Here is an 18,338-nt window from a genome sequence, read left to right on the forward strand (position 1 = left end):
CTCCAGACAGGGTTTCTCTGTGTAGAGATGGCTCTCTTGAACTCACTCTGTAGACCAAGGCTGGCCTCAAACTCAGAGATTGCCTGCTTCTGCCTCCCAAGTGCTGGGATTAAAGGTGTGTACCACACCACCTGGCTATGAGGTTTTTAAGTTGTTTTGGGTTTTTTTTGGGGGGGGGTCTTTTTTCCCAACTCTGGAGCTATCTGAAAGCTCTAACTTCCAAATTCAGGGGGTGCAGAGGATGAGCTCCTTCCTGTAAGCTACTTAGGAAAATGGCTGTGTATGTAGTAGAATCCAGAAGTTACTTGGAACAGACAGGACAAATGCTTGTATATGTCACTCTCCTTCCAAACCCCCACTGCTGTTTCCTCTTAAACCTTCCAAGACTGCTGGGAGACTGCCTAAAGTGTTCCCGCTTCCAGCAGGGACCTACACAGGGCCCGCCTTCCCCTGAAACCAGTGGAGTCATTCTCCAAGTCACTGTTGTCTGCAGGTGGTAGACTATGGGGTTGCGGAGAGCTGGCAGGCTGCTCTAGCCACACCAGCCTCTGCGCCAAGTGTGATACCTGAATTATTAGTCTCCACGGCAGCCCCATGGAGATTTGTTCCCATTCCAGGAATATGACACAAAATACTTGCACAGGCTCCTTCAGCAGATTGGTAACAGCTGGCATGCATACCGTCCCTGAGAGAAGTGCTGCCTTCTGGATGCTTTCTAGGGGTGTCATACTTGCTTCGGGCCTTTTGGAACCCAAGCACAGGGCTGGGTAAGGCCTAGATTCTTTATTCCTTCCAGTACTTCCAGTGTGAGTTACTGCCTTCATGTGGGGCCGGCAGTGTAGACATCCTGCCCATCATGAACCTGTGTGAAGAGAGGAGGAACTGCTGCACAGGAGGATAAGTGTCATTACTGAATGCATAGCTTCTAGGTTGACAAGGGCAAAGGACTGCCCAGCAGAGGGCAGCCTTAGAGCCTAAAACCAGTTCTTAGATGGGACCACAGCAAGACCTGGAAGTGCTTGGATGGATTTGAATGGAAGAGACTAGATATGCTTTGCGTGGGACGATATATGCTGTGAAATATTTGGTGGTGTTCAAGCCTGCTACCCAAGAGACATGGCCATGACATACATCTCTTGTGTCAGCACTGCCTATAAACCACCATTCCAGCTAGTGTATGCTGGAATGGTGTGCTGTTCTCTGGTTTCCTAACAAAGCCCCAATTTCTATACCTTGCAGGGAGTTTCATGTGGCATGAGGGAACCACTTTTTCCAAATAGCTTCTTGTCCCTGTCTTTGTTTCAGAGTTCCAGTAGATACTACTCCTCCTAACCAGAAATAAATGCTAGAGGGCAAGAGTAGGGTCCTTGAGTTGAATCTCATGGTCAGTGGCCAAGCATTGGCATTTAGAAGCTCTGTGATCTTGGAGAATTCGCTGAAATTTGCAAAGCCTTTTTTCTCCCATTGTAAATAAAGGTTGAGGGACCTAGCTCTTTTCTACAGGCTTATGAAAGTCCCCAGGACTTTCAGTGTCTTCTGCTTGTGGACTCATGGGATTTAGAAATATTCCCTTGAATATTTTAATAATGTTGATATATTTTATAAATATATGCATACCAGTATATTACACACACATATATATATTTGCATATATATAAATACATGTGTCAGATGGCTACAGAAAAGCACAAAGGAAAAATTCCTTTTAATTTTACCAAAGAAAGGCTTGTCCTTTCACTTTGGTGAAACTTTTGGTGAACAAACTTTTTTTTTGTTTTTTTGAGACAGGGTTTCTCTGTATAGCCCTGGCTGTCCTGGAACTCACTCTGTAGACTAGGCTGGCCTTGAACTCAGAAATCCACCTGCCTCTGCCTCCCAACTGCTGGGATTAAAGGCGTGCACCACCACTGCCCAGCTCCTTTCACTTTTCAAATGCTTCTCCATTCATGAGGCTTAGACATATGTCCATCCTAGGTCAGTCAGGTCATCAGATCAGTTTGGGCATGTCTTCTAGGTATATGTGTAATTTTATTGAGTTGGGATGGTGGTCCATGCCTTAAATCGCAGCACCTGAGAGACAGAGACAGACCTCTCTCTGAGTCTGAGGTCACCCTGGTCTACAGAGTAGGTTCCAGAAAAGCTAGGGCTACACAAGGAAACCCTGTCTTGCTTGAACAATAAAACAAAAAACCCCTAGGGAGTTTAATTTTATTAAAATATGCACATATTTTGTCATTAGGCAAAAATAAGGATATTTTGAGAGGGAGACAGACTAGTCACTGCACAGCTGAGGTGCTTACCTTTCATGGAATCCATGCCACTTGCACTCTGGAACCTTCTGAAGTTAAATACATGAGCTGGCCTGGAAGGCATTGACCCTGATGCTTTATGGACAAGTCGCTCATACCATTGGCAAAACCCTAAGTTATAGCTGCAGATGAACTTACACAAAACCTATTTCTACTTAACATAATTTAAAAAATCTTAACTGTGGCAAGTCACCAAAATAAAGTTTCTTTTCCCAATACCTTGGACTATCTCTGAGCAGGTGGCTGAGTTACAGACCCTCCTTTGGTACTGAAGGAGACACTTCTCATAAGACTTAAAATATCAAGCAGAATGTCTTTAGTACCTACATTTTTTTCCAGGTCCTGAACTACTTGATGAAATCTCCTGATCAAGCACTCATCCTAGATCTAATTAGAACAAAACTAATGAGGTAATCAAATGAAGAATGTATTGTAATTAATTGAAATACCTCTTGGGGACTGGAGAGATGGCTCAGTGGTTAGGAGCACTGACTACTCTTCCAAAGGTCCTGAGTTCAAATCCCAGAAACCACATGGTGGCTCACAATCATCTCATAAAAAGATCTGACGCCCTCTTCTGGTGTGTCTGAAGACAGCTGCTGTGTACTTACATATAATAAATAAATCTTTAAAAAGAACGCCTCCAGCATGAGGGGCTGTGGTAAGGGCCCACTGGGGACTCACTGTATAATGGTTACGTAGGATACATTTGCAGCTTAAGGCGCACTAACCTTGGTGCCCTACAGGGTCCATGGCTCACCACGCTCAGTGTTCAGGATGAAGTGTTCAGTTATGTAGCTAATGGGTAGTTCTGTAGGACACCATCACAATGAAAACACCTCTGGCACCACTGACAGTTTCACTTGGGAACCTCCCATCTGCATATCCCTGTGAGTCCCTCTGTTCTTAGTTGGAGGAACAAAGATAACTGCTTTGGTCTTGCAGGGTAGAGGAAAACCCAAAACTAGTAAGTAAGTGAGGGGGGGGGGGATGGAAGAAGTCAGTTTTTTGAACTATCCTCAGGAATGTATTTGAATGGTGCGATATAAAATGTTTCCAGGCCATGAAAGTCAGAAAAGGGATTTTAACCATCATTGACTTCAAAGCCAATATATTTCAACAAACAAAAGTATGCCATTTCATCAGAAGGAAGCAGGGTTATGCAGTGCCAACAGTCAGATTGCTGATGCAGGTTTTGGCTCAGAGAGTAAGAGTGCTGGTTTTAAAAGTGTGAGGATCTGAATTCAAGTCCCCAGCATCCACATGAAACAGCCAGAGTGGCCCAGCATGCCTGTACCCCAGTGCTGGGGATCAGAGACAAGTAGATCCTAGGATCATCATGCTAGCTGGACAGTCTAGCCCAAATGCAACGTCCCAGTTAAGAGGCCCTGTCTGAAAAACTCAAGGAGACGCCCCCTATGTTCCTTGGGCCTTCATATGCCCCCACACCTGCACACAGAGAGGCAGGAATATGTGAGCTGAGTAAGACTGATTCAATACTCTTAAGTTTAATTAGTACAAGGACAACTTGAGTCATTAGATCAGTGCATGGGGATTTTCTGTACCTTGTCCACTCACTGAGCCTTTAAGCCATCCTTAGACATAGGCAAGAAACAGTTCTAAACACTTCTTTAAACTATGGGGGCTGCTTGGCTATAAAGGCTTTGCATCAGAAGTCGATTTAATTGCCCCACTCTCTAGATATATTTTACTTAACCTCATGTAGACCTACTGCTAACTATGTGTTCAGCAGGAATTTGAAAGCTGGAAAATAAACCAAAAATAAAGTTGCATTCCAAGTTCCACAGAATGGACAATCAGGGGCAGAAGAGAGTAAGGGACAGTTTCTGGAGTTGCAGAAGTTTTGCCAACTGTCCTGTCCAGGGCTGTCAGGAGGGGAGGAACGTTTTGGCTTCCCTGATCTTTTGCTTCACCCCTTTGCAGGACAAGGCGAGCCCGGCGTGATGGCGCTTCAGAGACTCCAGGCGCTTATTGAGCATTTCTGTCTTCTCCACTTTTTCTTCCAAATCTCGGAGGAGTGATTCCTTACCCAGAAGCCCACATTTCTGACTCAGCTTGATGTTGTCGGTTCGCAGGCTGTCTCGGGCTTGTTTTGTCTTCGTCAATAGGTCTCTTCCTAGGGCCACCTGGGCATCCACCTCCGAAAGTTGTGCCTTTTTGCACGAGTTCTCCATATCAATGAAAGACAGCTTTTCCTTCACATGCGTTATTATCTGCACGTTGCTGGTCACCTTAGTGCGCAGTTTTAAAAGTTCCTCGTTTCGCTCCTCTACTTTCTCGTTGAAGGTCTGGTTCTCAATTTTGAGTTGCTCGAAGTCGATGAGGAGCAGCCCCTCAGCCAAGTCCTCCTGGGCCTTCATCCTGGTTTCAAAGTGTACCAGGCTCTGCTTCAGCTGCACATTCTCGAGACGCACAGCGCTCATCTCCTTCTCCTTTTTATCCTCCAGAGCCTGAATCTGTTCCACCTCTCTGAGAGCAGCCTGGCGCCCACCGCGCATGCGGCAACTGCCCATGACCTGCATCACCACCTGCTTCTTGAGGGCCTGGAAGCGGCGCCACTCCTTCTCCACCCTGGCCTGCTTCTCCTGGCACTGCTGCTTCAGCTCACGCACCTCCTGGCGGTACCACTCCAAGTCGTCTGCCTCTTGTTTCTTCAGTTCCTCCAGCATGGCCAGGCAGCGCAAGTACGCTTGCTCTTTCTCGGGAGATTCTGGTTCGGCGCCCTTGTCCGTAGGTTCCGCTGCTTCCAGGCCCTTCTTGCGCAGGGTCTCGTGGATCTTCTGCTGTAGGTACATATTATAGCGCTGATAACGGTTGCGCTCCACCAGCAGGGAGTGGTACTGTTCTACCAGCTCGCCGCGCAGCTGCTGCTCCTGCAGCTTCCGCACGTCCGCTGTCCACTCAAACTCTTCAGCGTCCTCCTCTTTCTCTTCTCTTTCTTCCTCCTCCTCCTCTTTCTCCTCTCCGGGGTAAAGTTGCTCTTCTGTGCTTTTCTTACGTCGTTCTCGACCTATCACCTCGATCTCTTCACTCTCTCTTTTCTTCTGTGATCCCTTTGCTTTCTCCTTCGTAGCTCGTGGGGCCGGAGCAGCCGCCTCCTCAACAATCGTGGTCAGCGGGAGAGAGGGCCGGAACCGTGACTCCTTCCTCTTCTCCCTCTTCCCCTTGCCCTTCTGCTTCTCCGACTTCTCGGGTTCCTCGTCCTCCTCCTCCTCTTCCTCATCGTCCTCATCCTCGTCGTCCTCGTCTTCGTCTTTGTCCTCTGACTCCTTGGACTCCGGCTTGGTCTTGGGCTGGGTCCGTGGCAGACTCTCTGGCTCTCGGGACACGGCCTCGCTTGCGGCCTCTACTGCCTCTCCCGCGGTCTCAGCGGCCCCCGGACTTTCCGGGACCTCAACGTGTGCATAATCGCTCCCTCCCGAAGCCTCTGCTTTTGAGCTGTCCGACACCGGCTGCGTCTCGGGCTCAGTCTCCCGCTCCTGCTTCGGTTCTGGTTCCCGCTCCGCAGGGTCAGTCGGAGTCAGAGGTTCAGAGTTAACCTTGATCTCGGGCAGCTGCTTAGCCAGACCTTCCTCGGCTCGGCCTTCGCCCTCCGTGCCCCCGTTGTGGCTGTCCATGTTCGACCCGCTGGCCCGGGTCTGCCGCCGGCTGATGCCTGCTGTTAGGTTTCCCGGGGCAACCAGGGCGCGCGGTGGGCCTCGTGATTGGTCACCCGCCTTTCCTTTCTCTCCACCTCCTGGCAATATTAAGCCAATGAAGATCTGTGAACAGGTGAAGGGAGGCGCTAATTGGACGCTGGCTCGCGAGAGGCGTGGCGCACACGGCCTACTTCCGGTCCGCGCCCCGCCGGCTGACAGGCTTAGGGCGGGGCCTTGCCACTTCTCCAGTCCATGAGGCAGCGGGAGGCGCCGGTGCGCAGGCGCAGAGCGAAGGCTCGCCTGTCCGCGAGGGGGCGCTCGCGGGGCGCCTGCGCGATGCGGCGGGGAGACAGCGGCAGCGGCGGCGTCGGCGGCGGCGGCGGCGGCGGCGGCCGGGCCGGGCCGGAGGGCGCCTGCGTGCTGAGGCGGGACGCGGCCCGCCTGGCCGGCTCCGGCGGCGCCTGGGCGGGGGCGGCCGTGGCAGCGGCCGGCAGCGGCGCGGGTGCGGCGGGCGCAGCGAGCCCGGCAGGCGGCGGGGCGCTGACGGCCGGGGGCGCGGCGGCTGCGGGCCGGGCGGCGGGCGAGCAGGGGAAGATGGCGGAGCTGGGTAAGAAGTACTGCGTGTACTGCTTGGCCGAGGTGAGCCCGCTGCGCTTCCGCTGCACAGAGTGCCAGGACATCGAGCTGTGCCCCGAGTGCTTCTCGGCCGGCGCGGAAATCGGTCACCACCGCCGCTACCACGGCTACCAGCTGGTGGACGGCGGACGATTCACACTCTGGGGTCCTGAGGCGGAGGGCGGCTGGACCAGCCGCGAGGAGCAGCTGCTACTGGACGCCATCGAGCAGTTCGGCTTCGGCAACTGGGTGAGCAGCGGGCTACGGCTGGAGGGAGGGCATGGCTGGCTGGCTCGGTGCACGCTGCGGAGGGCCGCAGGTGGTCGGGTGGTTCTGCCCGGAACGTGTTGGTCACCAGCGCCCACACAGCTGGTAGAGCAGGGCCCTGACCCATGGCCCCGACACGGAGCTGTCTGCCCTTCACACTCGTCCTCAAGAGGTGTGCATTGAACGCGGGTGGAGGGTAGGCCCTGTGCCTTGCCAGGCTTATCCTTGAGTCAGATGGCAGCAAGCTAGATCGCACGGTCCTTGCTGAGTTCCCCTGATACGGTTGCGTTCTCCTGGGCATAGCGGTGGGGAAGGCCAGAAGCCTGGGCTGCCCGTCCCGCCTGCACTTAGTCTGCATTCAGGGGTTTCGTGCGCTTTCTGTGGGTGTCAGCATATGCCCTGTGCTAAGGCTCTCTGTGAGTAACAGTATCTTGTTCAATTCGTAGTCTCCACAGCACCCAGGACATGGAGTGATGGGTGGGCAGTAAAGAATGAACAAAGGCGTCTTCCTGAAGAGGCATGGATCCTGGGGTCTGCTTTCTAGCTGTCAGGTTTCTGTAGAGGTGGTTCGCCGGCAGCAAGAGCCTTCGTGTGTGCCAGCCAGATAGTGTGCTGGGCTCCTGGTCTCTGGATGTCTCTAAGGAGCTCTCTTTTCTATTCCTCACTTATGCTAGGGAAGAGATCTGGCTGCATTGTTACCATTGCCTCCAGGAATATGTAACATCTTAAAGCAGGGAGCTAAGCATGACCCCATCCTGTCCAGACTCTTCCCTTGTACTTAGAGCCCTCTGACCCTAGCTTCTCCGAGCTCCCCTACTCCAGCCGTCCTGCCCTCCTGTTCCCTCATCATCATATAATGAGTGACCTTCTGGACCCACTTCCCCACTTAAAAAGGCTTCTACTCCACAGATGTCTTTCCAGTGGCCAACACTGGCTTCTGCTCTCCAAAAACAATTTGTTACTTTGTCTATAAGTTGTGTTTATTGGTGTGCATTGAGCATCTGCTTCCTACAGATCAGGCAGCAGGAAGGACCTTGAAGAAGAGCCTCAGAGCTGAAAGTGGTATGCATTTGCTCTGTTCCTGGAGCTTGTCGCAGACCTGATGATTCCTCTCTACCTCACTGCCCGTGAAGACTCACTTGTCCTCAGTTACACACAGAGCCAACCTAAAGCCATCAACCACATCAGTGGTCAGTGGCCATCTATTTAAAAGATGTGCATAATGTAGCTGCTAATTCTGACCTGATCCACGATGGTGCTCACCTCTTGTGATCACTTCTCATGGTTTTACCTCTTCCTTCTGTTCTATAACCCTTCTCACATACGAATACAGGGCTTCAAAAAGCATAAGCTGCATCTCTTTGGCCCTCAGCAAGTTCAGTTCTGCTTCTTAGATTACACTCCAGGGCCTGCAAGACCTGACAATGTCTATGGCTCTCTGTGAGCTCGCTTACTCCCTTGATCAGTTTTCCTTTCTTCTGCCTGAGGTGCTCTCAGCTCAATCAAGACTACTGACTGATCTCTGTCCTTGTATGTCACTGTTTCGGAGAGCCTTGCTTACCTCACATCATTCCTCCAGCACTTATTTCCAGAGTAGCCACAGAAAAGAGTGAGAGTGTTAGTTCCAGGGACCCCAGCACTGAGCTTGCTTTATCTCTTGAAATCTGGCTGTATTCAGGGAACCCTGCAGAAGAATATGAGAGCCAGAGGGCGGGGGGACACCAGGAGAACAAGGCCCTCTAAATGAGCTAAGCAAAGCTCAGATGAACTCTGATGAACAGAGGCGGAAGCAGCAAGCAAGGGCCAGCATGGGTCTGCACCGGGTCCTCTGTGTATAGATTTTACTTTTCAGTTTAGTATTTTTATGGGACTTCCAAGTGTGAACGAGTGGTTCTCTGATTATTGTGCCTTCTCTTTTGCTTCTGTTGGTTTTGGTTTTGTCCTATCTTATTTTGTTTAAAAAAAAAAAAAAGGAAAAGCATCCTGGTCTGTAGAGTTTGTACCTCAGCTAGTGTTTGTGCTCGTTTGTACAGTATAGTCAGAAGCACAGCAGTCAGAAACTAAAGCGTGGAAAATGTGGATGAACAGACAGGCTGGATGGGGAAGGCTTCTTCTGAAGCAGCACTTTCAGGCTTGCGAGCCAGAGGAGCTGGTTGAGGATGCAGGTTCTCTCGAGGCCTGGTCTCAGCTTTGGAAGGAGTAAAGCCCAAGGGGAAGAACCTGGGGGCTTGGCTGCCTGTATGTAGTGCACGGACAGCTACCTGCTGAAGCTGCAGGAGTCTCCGGGCCAGGCTGAGAGATGGGACCACAGAGCCTCACTCAGGAATGGGGGGGCTCTGTGACCCCCTCTCTGTGCTCTCAGGCCAGTTGCTTTACTCCTCTGAGCCTTGTCTGTCTCCATCAGAGGCACTACAGCTTGGATCTGTGGCTCTTTTCTGAGCTTGTATCCTACTGCACTGAAGCATGTCTCAGTCTGGACCTGTGCAGAGTCTGTGCCAGCTCTGTTGTACCCTTTCTGTACATGTCATGTGACTTGCACAAGCAGCACTGTCGGGGTGAATTTATATTCTTAGTTTGCAGTTGAAAGACAGCAACTGTGAGAATGTAAGCTACTTGCAAAGAATTCCATAGCTTTGCCTGTAACGGCTAGGTGTGATTATAATTTGGGCCTCTCCTACAGCCCTGAGAGCATTAAGTAATGTAGTTGGAGACCAGAAGCTTATTGGTACAGTTGGAGGTGTGGTACCACCAGAAGGCTTTCCACCATTCCCTAGCTGGGACCTGTACCACAGAGAAGTTACAGAGGGAGGTTGACTGAGGGAAGAGGTGGCTCTCAGCAACACACACAGGTCAGGCCTGCTCAGGTGCCTCGAGGCTCCAGACAGTGACTCTGGTGGGCTCTGGAGCACATGAGAAGAAGCATGCAGACATCCAGAGCTTCAGGAGGATCCAGGCTTTGGTGGAGGAGCCATCGGTTTTGTTTCTTGGCTCTAAAGACACTGGACTGTCACAGAGGAGGCAGTTTGAGAGGACCAGCTCCTCTACAGTGGCATCCATCAGGGGAAAGTGGGGCTCATGCAGCTTATGTGGCTTTGAATGTAGTAAAAGGAGCCAATGGAGAAAGCACTTGTCCTGGGGGCAGGTGGAGTAAACTCTTTAGATGATAGTTGACACCCACAGGCTGAACCATGCCCAGTGTGCAGACTGCTGCAGTGTGCATTCATCCTCCTACCCACTGGCATGTGTTCAGCAGTCTGTTATGTGTTAGCCCCTCTGGAGAGACACTGCTGGCTCAGCTATGACCTTGCAGTGTGACTGAGTAGGACTCTATCCAGTGTTGAGAAGGACAGGAAAAGTCTGCATAGGTGGGAAGGCAGCACAGAGGAAGGAGGCCTTTTTTGATCTAGGAGTTGGTTATATTTGTGGGCTAGGCAGAAGCTATCATAGCTTGCTTATAGTAGAGGGCTGAATATGAGGACTTTTCCTATGGAATGGTAAAGGAATATGGGTGAACTTGTATAGAGTCATGATTGGAAAAGCCTTAAGCCCCAGCCAGTGTGTGATTGGGGGTGTTAAAAACTTGGCTTTAAAGACACTGGACTATAACAAAAGAGGCAGTTTGAGAGGACCAGCTCTTCTACAGGGGCATCCATCAGGGGGGAAGTGAGGCTTAGACCAGCATATGTGGTTTTGAATGTAGTAAAGAGGAACCAACAAAGAAGGTTCTTGTCCCTAGGGACAGATGGAGCACCCTGGGTAGCAGACTAAACACCCAGGCTAAACTATGTGCCAGGTGCTCGACAGAGTTATGGTAAGGGTTTTAAGGCTGATGCCCATTGCTTGGTGCCAGGCTCCAAGGCAGGTGTGTTGTACTATTCCCTATTCCTCCCGATTGCTCCACACTCTAAGGCAGGTGCCTCCCCCCCTTCACCCCCTTACTGTGAAAAGCCAACTGTACTATATTAAAAGGTGAGCTCATCTAGAGTCTGAGCCAGGTCTTTGTGGCCCATGCCTTGTTGGATCACAGACAGCATAGTACAGGCCTGCTGGTGCCAGGTATCAGCCCAGGTACTGTCTTGCCATCTATAGGAGTTCCCAGGCTGTAGCACCATCACTTTTTTCACCAGAGCAGAAGACTTTCAGAGTTAGTAGCAGGAGTGAGTCACCAGCCTATGTGTCTGACAGAAGGATTGGTAAACATGATAAGGACAGACTAGAGGAGGAAAGATACTGGGTGGTTAAACAGCTAGAGGGTCATGTAGAGCACTGACTCCCAATTGTTAGCTGAATCAGACTAACCAGGGGAGTGCACTTAAATACAGAAGAGGCTGGAGTAGTGCCCAAGGAAATGTCTCAGGGTTGTCCAATACCTTAGAAGAGTAGTGTGAGTCGGCCATCTCAAGGGCCCACTGTGTCCTGTGAGGCAGGAAGAAAAGTCATGTCTAGATGTCCCTTTGTGTAACAGCTGGCCGATAGCCTGTTAGCTCAGGGAGCCGGTGCTGGCCGACCTGCCTTTCTCCTGGCCACATTGTCCTGCTGCCCCTCTCTAGACTCTGGTGTGTGTGTGTGTGTGTGTGTGATCTGAGGGTGTGCAGAGCCATGATGGGGTAGCAGGTGCAGCGGTGGCTTAGCTGTGAGAGCTCACTGGGGGCGTGAGAGGCTGACGGCAGCTTTGTTCAGCACTGACCCATCTGGGGAGGAAGAGAAAGCAGTAGAACTGCCTCGGAGCACTTTACTGGGTATGTGGTGATCAGTGCTTTGTACCTGCCTTTCCCTGGACATTACATTTCCTTTTTCCGCCTGGCCTTGTAGGTGCTGTCTGCTTCCTGGCCATGTCTTAGTGCACCTCCCCAGGAAAGGGGGGGGGTGCCTTTGGATTTTGCACCTTTAGATAGAGGCTTCTTCATTTAAAGAGGGGAAAAAGGAGCCAGGGCTCTCTTTACACAGAGGATACACGGTCCTTCCTACCCCTAAGTCCAGCCTCAAACCCTTTAGGGAAGAAAGCCTAGCTCCAGCTTATGGCCAGCCTCAGCCTGATTTATGCCTCACAGTCCAGTTGCTGGAAGAATAAAGACAATGGAGTTAAGCGTCATCTGGGTTGTGGCGGGGTTGTCTACTGAAGAGGAAGGACAGGAAGGAAACTGTGAGGCCCGCCCGAGTCAGTCAAGGTGCTGGAAATGTCAGGAACTGTGTGCATAGCACCCTTCCACCAGTCAGATCAGGGCCAGCCATCCTGTGGGGCTTGAGAGCTGGTTGAACCAGGAAAGAGCGGTGGCCTATAGTCCAGCTTTGATGCGTGATCACAGTGTCAGTGAGTCTATAAGGCAAAGACTCATCAGCACGTGATCCATTGACAATCATGAGAGGCCTGGGGTAACAAGCCTGTGGTGACAAGCAGTACTCCTAGCCAGACTGCTAAATTTAAGATACACAGTGCTGACTGGCCATGTGCCCTATGGTAGCTCACTCAAAGGCTTATTGACCTTGAGCTCTGGGCAGTTAGAACACTGCTCTCTTGGGTACAGCCATGAGGCCTCAGTGAGATGATTATGCAGGTACACTTACCTGTTACTTTTCTTTTTTTTTTTTTGGATTTGGGTTTTTCAAGACAGGGTTTCTCTGTATAGCCCTGGCTGTCCTGGAACTCACTCTGTAGACTAGGCTGGCCTCAAACTCAGAAATCTGCCTGCCTCTACCTCCCAGAGTCCTGGGATTACAACCTGTTACTTTTAATTGGACTACAACAAAACCCCTAAGAGGAGCCGTCACAGACTGGGAAGCAGCAAAAATGAAGAGAACAGAAGAGGTGGAGCCAGAAGGCGAGCTTTGGAAGACTGTGCGCTTGGACCATGTGCACACAAGTACACTCAGAGTTTGAGTGAACCTGATAGTTCCTAATAGCAGGAGTGGTGTTGCAGATCACAGACTGCCTGGGCCCTGGGTACTGTGCTTGTGCTTCCCAAAGCATCTGACCTTTCCTACTACCTTGTGAATGGGACCTCAGCTGAGAATCTCAAGTCTTTGGGCGAAGGGGTCAACTAATACAGCCAAATTAGTGACCTCTAGGTTCTGTAAGAGACCAAAGAAAGTGGAGAAGGATTAAGGAATAGACCTGATGTCATCCTCTGGCCTCTTCACCATATACATATATGCACATGTATGTAAATCTTTGCAACTGAGTAACCTTGTAGGCCACTTTCTGAACACCTTACCAAGGCCTAGAGGAGTATCTCTGAGAAAACCAAACCTTGTCTGCCTGAGTAATTGTGTCTTTGCTGGGCAGGATCAGCGGCAGAAGGTCTGTGAGGATCAGCAGCAGCCAGCCATAGTGATGCCTTGGTGTTTTAGACTGCTTCCTGAGAGGAACAGGCTGGGGTGAGGCTAATAGTGACATTTAGAGTGGAAGTCTTATAATCCCACCTATTCACCCACCCAGAAGACCCTTGCTGTAATCTTCACTTTTCTCCTTAGGAGTCTTAGGAGAACCTGCCCTCAAGTCTCAGAATTGCTTTCTTCATATTGCTTTGTTAAGGTTAACCTACAATGACTAAGGCAGTGGGAGTGTCCAGGAGATCTGTGCTCCAGGTATATGTCCCATAAAAGGCCCAGATGGAGGGCTGCTTAGCTGAATTGAGCCTTTTTACCTCCCACAGTACCTAGCTTATGAGCAGGACAACCATCAGCTCCAACTGGCCATCACGGGCATAGGGACTGGATCAAGCATGACCATTTGGGGCCCAAAGCAGCTTGGTCCCCCCTAAGCTGTGTATAGCCTGCAGCTCAAAAGAGGTATTGTTGGCTCTGGAACTTGTGTGAGAATAGTAACCTGGAAATGAGTATGCATTTTGAGCAATTACTTTCTGAAGTGGCTTTAGTGGTTGACTTTAAGGAAGAGGCCTCTTGGCAAAAGGAAAAGATTGAGGGAGCCATTCAGTTTCCTTTCTTGCAGAAGTGGAGAATGCTTTCAGCAATGGCAGCACTGCAGTTAGCTTCTGTGTACCCATCATCTCCAGCCACCCGAGAGAGGAACAAGCTTACATTCTAGAACCTAAGGCTGGAACAAAGCTAAAGGAGTCCTGGCCTTTTGTCCTAGGATGCACAAAGAAACAGTCCCTTTTCTAGTCATTCTGCATGGACTTGCTTTGCCCTCTGGATAAGTTGGCAAGTCTGCTTTCTACTCTGAGTGAGAAGTGTGTCCTCTGACACCATATTGTCTTCAAATATTCTTCAGGATTTGCAGTGGATAAAATGTCCAATAGCACATGTCTGGTTTCTCTTTAAGAACTCAAAGAACAAAGAATGACTTTTAGCCAGCTGTCACCAGTTCCTATATAGCCTTGCACAAGTCTGCAGCTCTGAATCTTCCCACTCTGTGTAGATTCCTTTGTTGCTGATCTGGATGGGATGCATACCTGAACATCTTTCAGGGTAATTGGCGTGTGTGTGTGTGTGTGTGTGAGAGAGAGAGAGAGAGAGGGTGGGGGGCGCGGGGGTAACAGCATTGATAGGAAGTAGCCCAAATAAAGCTTTGTGAGATGGTGGGAGGAACTTGAGTGAAGTGGCTTGATGATCTGGCTTTTGTCATTATAGGAAGACATGGCTGCGCATGTTGGTGCTTCAAGGACTCCCCAGGAAGTGATGGAGCACTACGTTAGCATGTATATCCATGGGAACTTGGGCAAAGCCTGCATCCCTGACACCATCCCCAACCGGGTGACAGATCATACCTGCCCCAGTGGAGGCCCTCTCTCGCCTAGCCTTACCACACCTTTGCCCCCACTGGACATCTCTGTGGCGGAGCAGCAGCAGCTGGGCTACATGCCGCTGCGAGATGACTATGAGATCGAATATGACCAGGATGCTGAGACGCTCATCAGTGGGCTGTCTGTGAACTATGATGATGATGATGTGGAGATCGAGCTCAAGCGCGCCCATGTAGACATGTATGTGCGGAAGCTGAAGGAGAGGCAGCGCCGGAAGAACATTGCACGAGACTATAACTTGGTACCAGCCTTCCTAGGCAAGGACAAGAAGGAGAAAGAAAAGACACTGAAGAGAAAGATCACCAAGGAAGAGAAAGAGCTGCGGCTGAAACTACGGCCACTCTACCAGTTTATGTCTTGCAAAGAATTTGATGATTTATTTGAAAACATGCACAAAGAGAAGATGCTTCGCGCCAAGATCCGAGAGCTGCAGCGGTACCGGCGCAATGGCATCACAAAGATGGAGGAGTCAGCCGAATACGAGGCTGCCAGACACAAACGGGAGAGGAGGAAGGAGAACAAAAACCTGGCCAGCTCCAAAAGGGGGAAGGAGGACGGCAGAGACAGCGAGTTTGCGGCCATTGAGAACCTGCCGGGGTTTGAGCTGCTGTCAGACCGGGAGAAAGTGCTCTGTAGTTCATTGAACTTGAGTCCTGCGCGCTATGTGACTGTGAAGACTATTATAATTAAAGATCACCTCCAGAAGCGGCAAGGGATCCCCTCCAAAAGTCGCCTTCCCAGTTATCTGGACAAGGTCCTAAAGAAAAGGATTTTAAATTTCCTCACGGAAAGTGGGTGGATATCCAGGGATGCTTCCTGAGGCCAGAGGATGCCGAAGCAGCTTGTGAGCCAAATGACCTGGGGTCTCCCCAGCATTGTTGCTCTTTTAAACAAATTGAATTCCTTTCTCAAGGCTTACATTTTTTTTCATGACCCTCTGGAAGAAGCAATAGTAGCAATCTTAAATTTGACTCATGGGGGAGATAAACGAGTGTCTTTTTAACTTAGTACTAAGGTAATCCTTTCAGAAGACAGCTTGCCTTTGCGTTCCTATGAAGATTGTCCCCCACCGTGGGTGAGTCCCCTTTATCTCATGAGCCTTTGCCCTTTTGGGTTTAGAAGGTGTTGTGCTGTGGGAGCCAGCAGCCGTGTGCTCCTGCCATCAGCTTTTCCCTGGTGACACAAGCTTTACTCAGGTGGGCTGTTGTTGGCACCCCTTTGCTGAGCCCACTGCTGACCCTCCCTCCCCAGCTGACACCCCAAGCACAGCCCCGGCACACCGCACTTTACCGGGAGGCAGGCTGTGCACAGAACCCTCTGCTGTGGAGGCCAGAGACCACCACCAGGCCCGCTCCCCCTGAGCCACTTAAGATGAGCCCCTCATTTGCACACAGTGACCACATGAGCTTCCATTTACCCGACAACAGCCATTTCAGGCCCTCAATAGTGCTTGCTTCATCTTAGCCTGGCTCAGCCTGGGCTGCCTGGGCTGGCTCTCTTGGCACATTCCTGTCCCTATGATTGGGAAAGCAGTTAATGGAAGGGCCACAGGGTCAGATAGGGGCTGCCTTTCGCTGCTGTGAACACTTCAAGTACACCTGACTTGGAAGAACCTTTTGAGTTCAAGGCAGAATGTACAGTGTTGAGACAGGGCAGTAGGTGCTGAGGACTCCCACTACCATTGCAGATCCCCTTCCACTAAATACAAGACATGCTAGCTAGCCTGGCTCAGTGACCTGCTTAGGGTATGGCGGGAGCCTAGAAGTACAGAGCATCCTGCCTGGGCCTTGGAGCCTGTGTGCTGCTTGTTTGTGATCTTGCAACAAACTCAGAAATGGCTCCTTCCCAGCCCTACTGAAAAGCTTGTTTCTGGGGCCTCCTTCAAGGATTCATATGGTACCTTCCTTCTAAACTTGAGGAGGGCGTTTGTCTTCCGGCTGCTCAGGGCTCTCACGCCCAGAACCTGCTTTAGAGTCCTGGAGTGACCACAGCCCCTGCCCCCTGTCCCTGAGGTACAAGAGCCTATTTACCTCATAGAGTGTTTGGGCTCAGAAGTGAAAGTGAAGTTATTTTGAAGAAAACAACTCATTTCCAAGGACGACATGACGATGTGCCTTTTCATTTTACATCCTCTGTCCCCTAGGGTAAGTTTTTCAGCATTAAATAAAACATTTCAAGTATACTGTATATGGCTTTAGTTGTAAAGTGCATTGTGGGCTAGCAGGGGAGTGCCCTGTGTGCCAGGCCCAGATTTCTCTTGACACCAGAAGATGCTGAGCAGTGGTGTCAAAGGACCAGCTCCACACTGCCCCCTGCAGTTGAATAGTGGAAGTAGCTGGTGTGACTGAACAGCAATGGGGTGGTTGGTGCTCAGTGCCTAGTTAAGCCAGTGGTTCTCAGAGTAGGGTTCCCCAGGCACTGTCAAAAATACAGTCATACCCCATGTAACTCTGGAAGCAGAGATTTGGGGGCTTCATTAACAGGGACTAGCAGGGTGTTTTTCAAACCATCGCGATGGCTGGGATGCAAGCTCAAATTTGAGAACCATTGCATTTGTCCTGGTGTCTCCAGCACCAGAGTCCCAGCTTGGTGAGGTTTGAAGTTTCAGTTGTGTCTTCTACAAAATGACAGCCAGACCTACATTAGCTTGAGAAGCAGAGGATTCTGTCAACATGTGGCCAAGGGCTGTTGGAAAAAAAAGCTGTGCTTAAGCAGGCATATAGTGTGTGTACATCTTTTGATGATATAAATTTATTTGGGCGTGACTGTTTTAAAACACCATAATGAATGTATAATTAATTTATGTTCAAGTATTAATATTGTTACAAGGGAAAAGTAATATTAGGATTGTTTGCTCTCCTGTCTGCCCCAGCTGTTTCTGGCATATTATTCTTTGTTAGCTCAGACATTGACATGTTTGTATTTAATTCTCTTGATAAATTAGCTACAACAACCCCATGGAACCAAGTCTTTTAAAATTTAAACAAACTGTCTTTGAGTCAGAAAAGTTAGATAATTCTTCAACTGTTTGAAATAATGCTCTCTGGGAGGCCAACATTCCAAGAATGTATTAAGAACTGAAACCTACCATTTTTATTATTCTTTTACATTAAATTGTTGAGAACAGAGTTGTGTCTGCTTGCTTCTTGAACCTCCAGCTTCACAGCACACTCTGCTGTTAAGCAGCTTCTGACCCAACCTGGCAAGCTGCTGTCGCAGAGCAGGCCTTGTGGGCCATGCAGCTACACATCATGGTGAGTCTGATCCTGAAAGTGTCACAGATTTCTGTGGAGCAGGGCCCATCTCAGCTGCCTTTGGTGAGCTGAACTCAACCACTTAGCCACCTCAGACCTGGTGCTTCCAGTCTAGACTTGCATGTGCTGAGCGAGACCTGAATATCCAGGGGAAATGTGTGCAGATATCCTGTTAGTGCTGACTAATTTAAAAATATCACATAGACTAGTTATATCTGACAGTGCCAGGACACCAAAACCAGGGTATGCAAGTGGCTCTTACAAAACAGCAAGCACTGTCTCCATATATCTATGCATTCTCCATAATGCCATATACAGACTTAAAATCCTGTTCATGCTCGCTATCAATCATTCTTAGACTCCATTATTGTGTTTGAGTGCAGGTGGAGGTCAGAGGACAACTCTTAGGACTCTTCTCCCTTCCTGGGTTTCCAGAGACTGAACTCAGGTTGTTGGGCTTGGCAGCAGGCA

General features: G+C 50.0%; 2 protein-coding genes across 2 annotated transcripts; one reads left to right on the top strand and one right to left on the bottom strand.

The window, feature by feature from the left end:
• Positions 1 to 3,353: 3,353 nt before the first annotated feature.
• On the bottom strand, positions 3,354 to 6,179 carry Ccdc96 (coiled-coil domain containing 96). The gene has a single exon (XM_052198515.1). It carries the CDS (start codon positions 5,945 to 5,947, stop codon positions 4,199 to 4,201), a length of 1,749 nt encoding a protein of 582 aa, XP_052054475.1. The 5' UTR covers positions 5,948 to 6,179; the 3' UTR covers positions 3,354 to 4,198.
• Positions 6,180 to 6,334: 155 nt separating this feature from the next.
• Positions 6,335 to 17,741, top strand: Tada2b (transcriptional adaptor 2B). The gene is made up of 2 exons (XM_052198343.1): positions 6,335 to 6,832; positions 14,441 to 17,741. Exons 1-2 carry the CDS (start codon positions 6,563 to 6,565, stop codon positions 15,431 to 15,433), a joined length of 1,263 nt encoding a protein of 420 aa, XP_052054303.1. The 5' UTR covers positions 6,335 to 6,562; the 3' UTR covers positions 15,434 to 17,741.
• The last annotated feature ends 597 nt before the right edge of the window (positions 17,742 to 18,338 follow it).

The sequence above is a fragment of the Apodemus sylvaticus genome, chromosome 11 (assembly GCF_947179515.1).
Source record: "Apodemus sylvaticus chromosome 11, mApoSyl1.1, whole genome shotgun sequence".
NCBI classification, from domain to species: Eukaryota; Metazoa; Chordata; class Mammalia; order Rodentia; family Muridae; genus Apodemus; species Apodemus sylvaticus.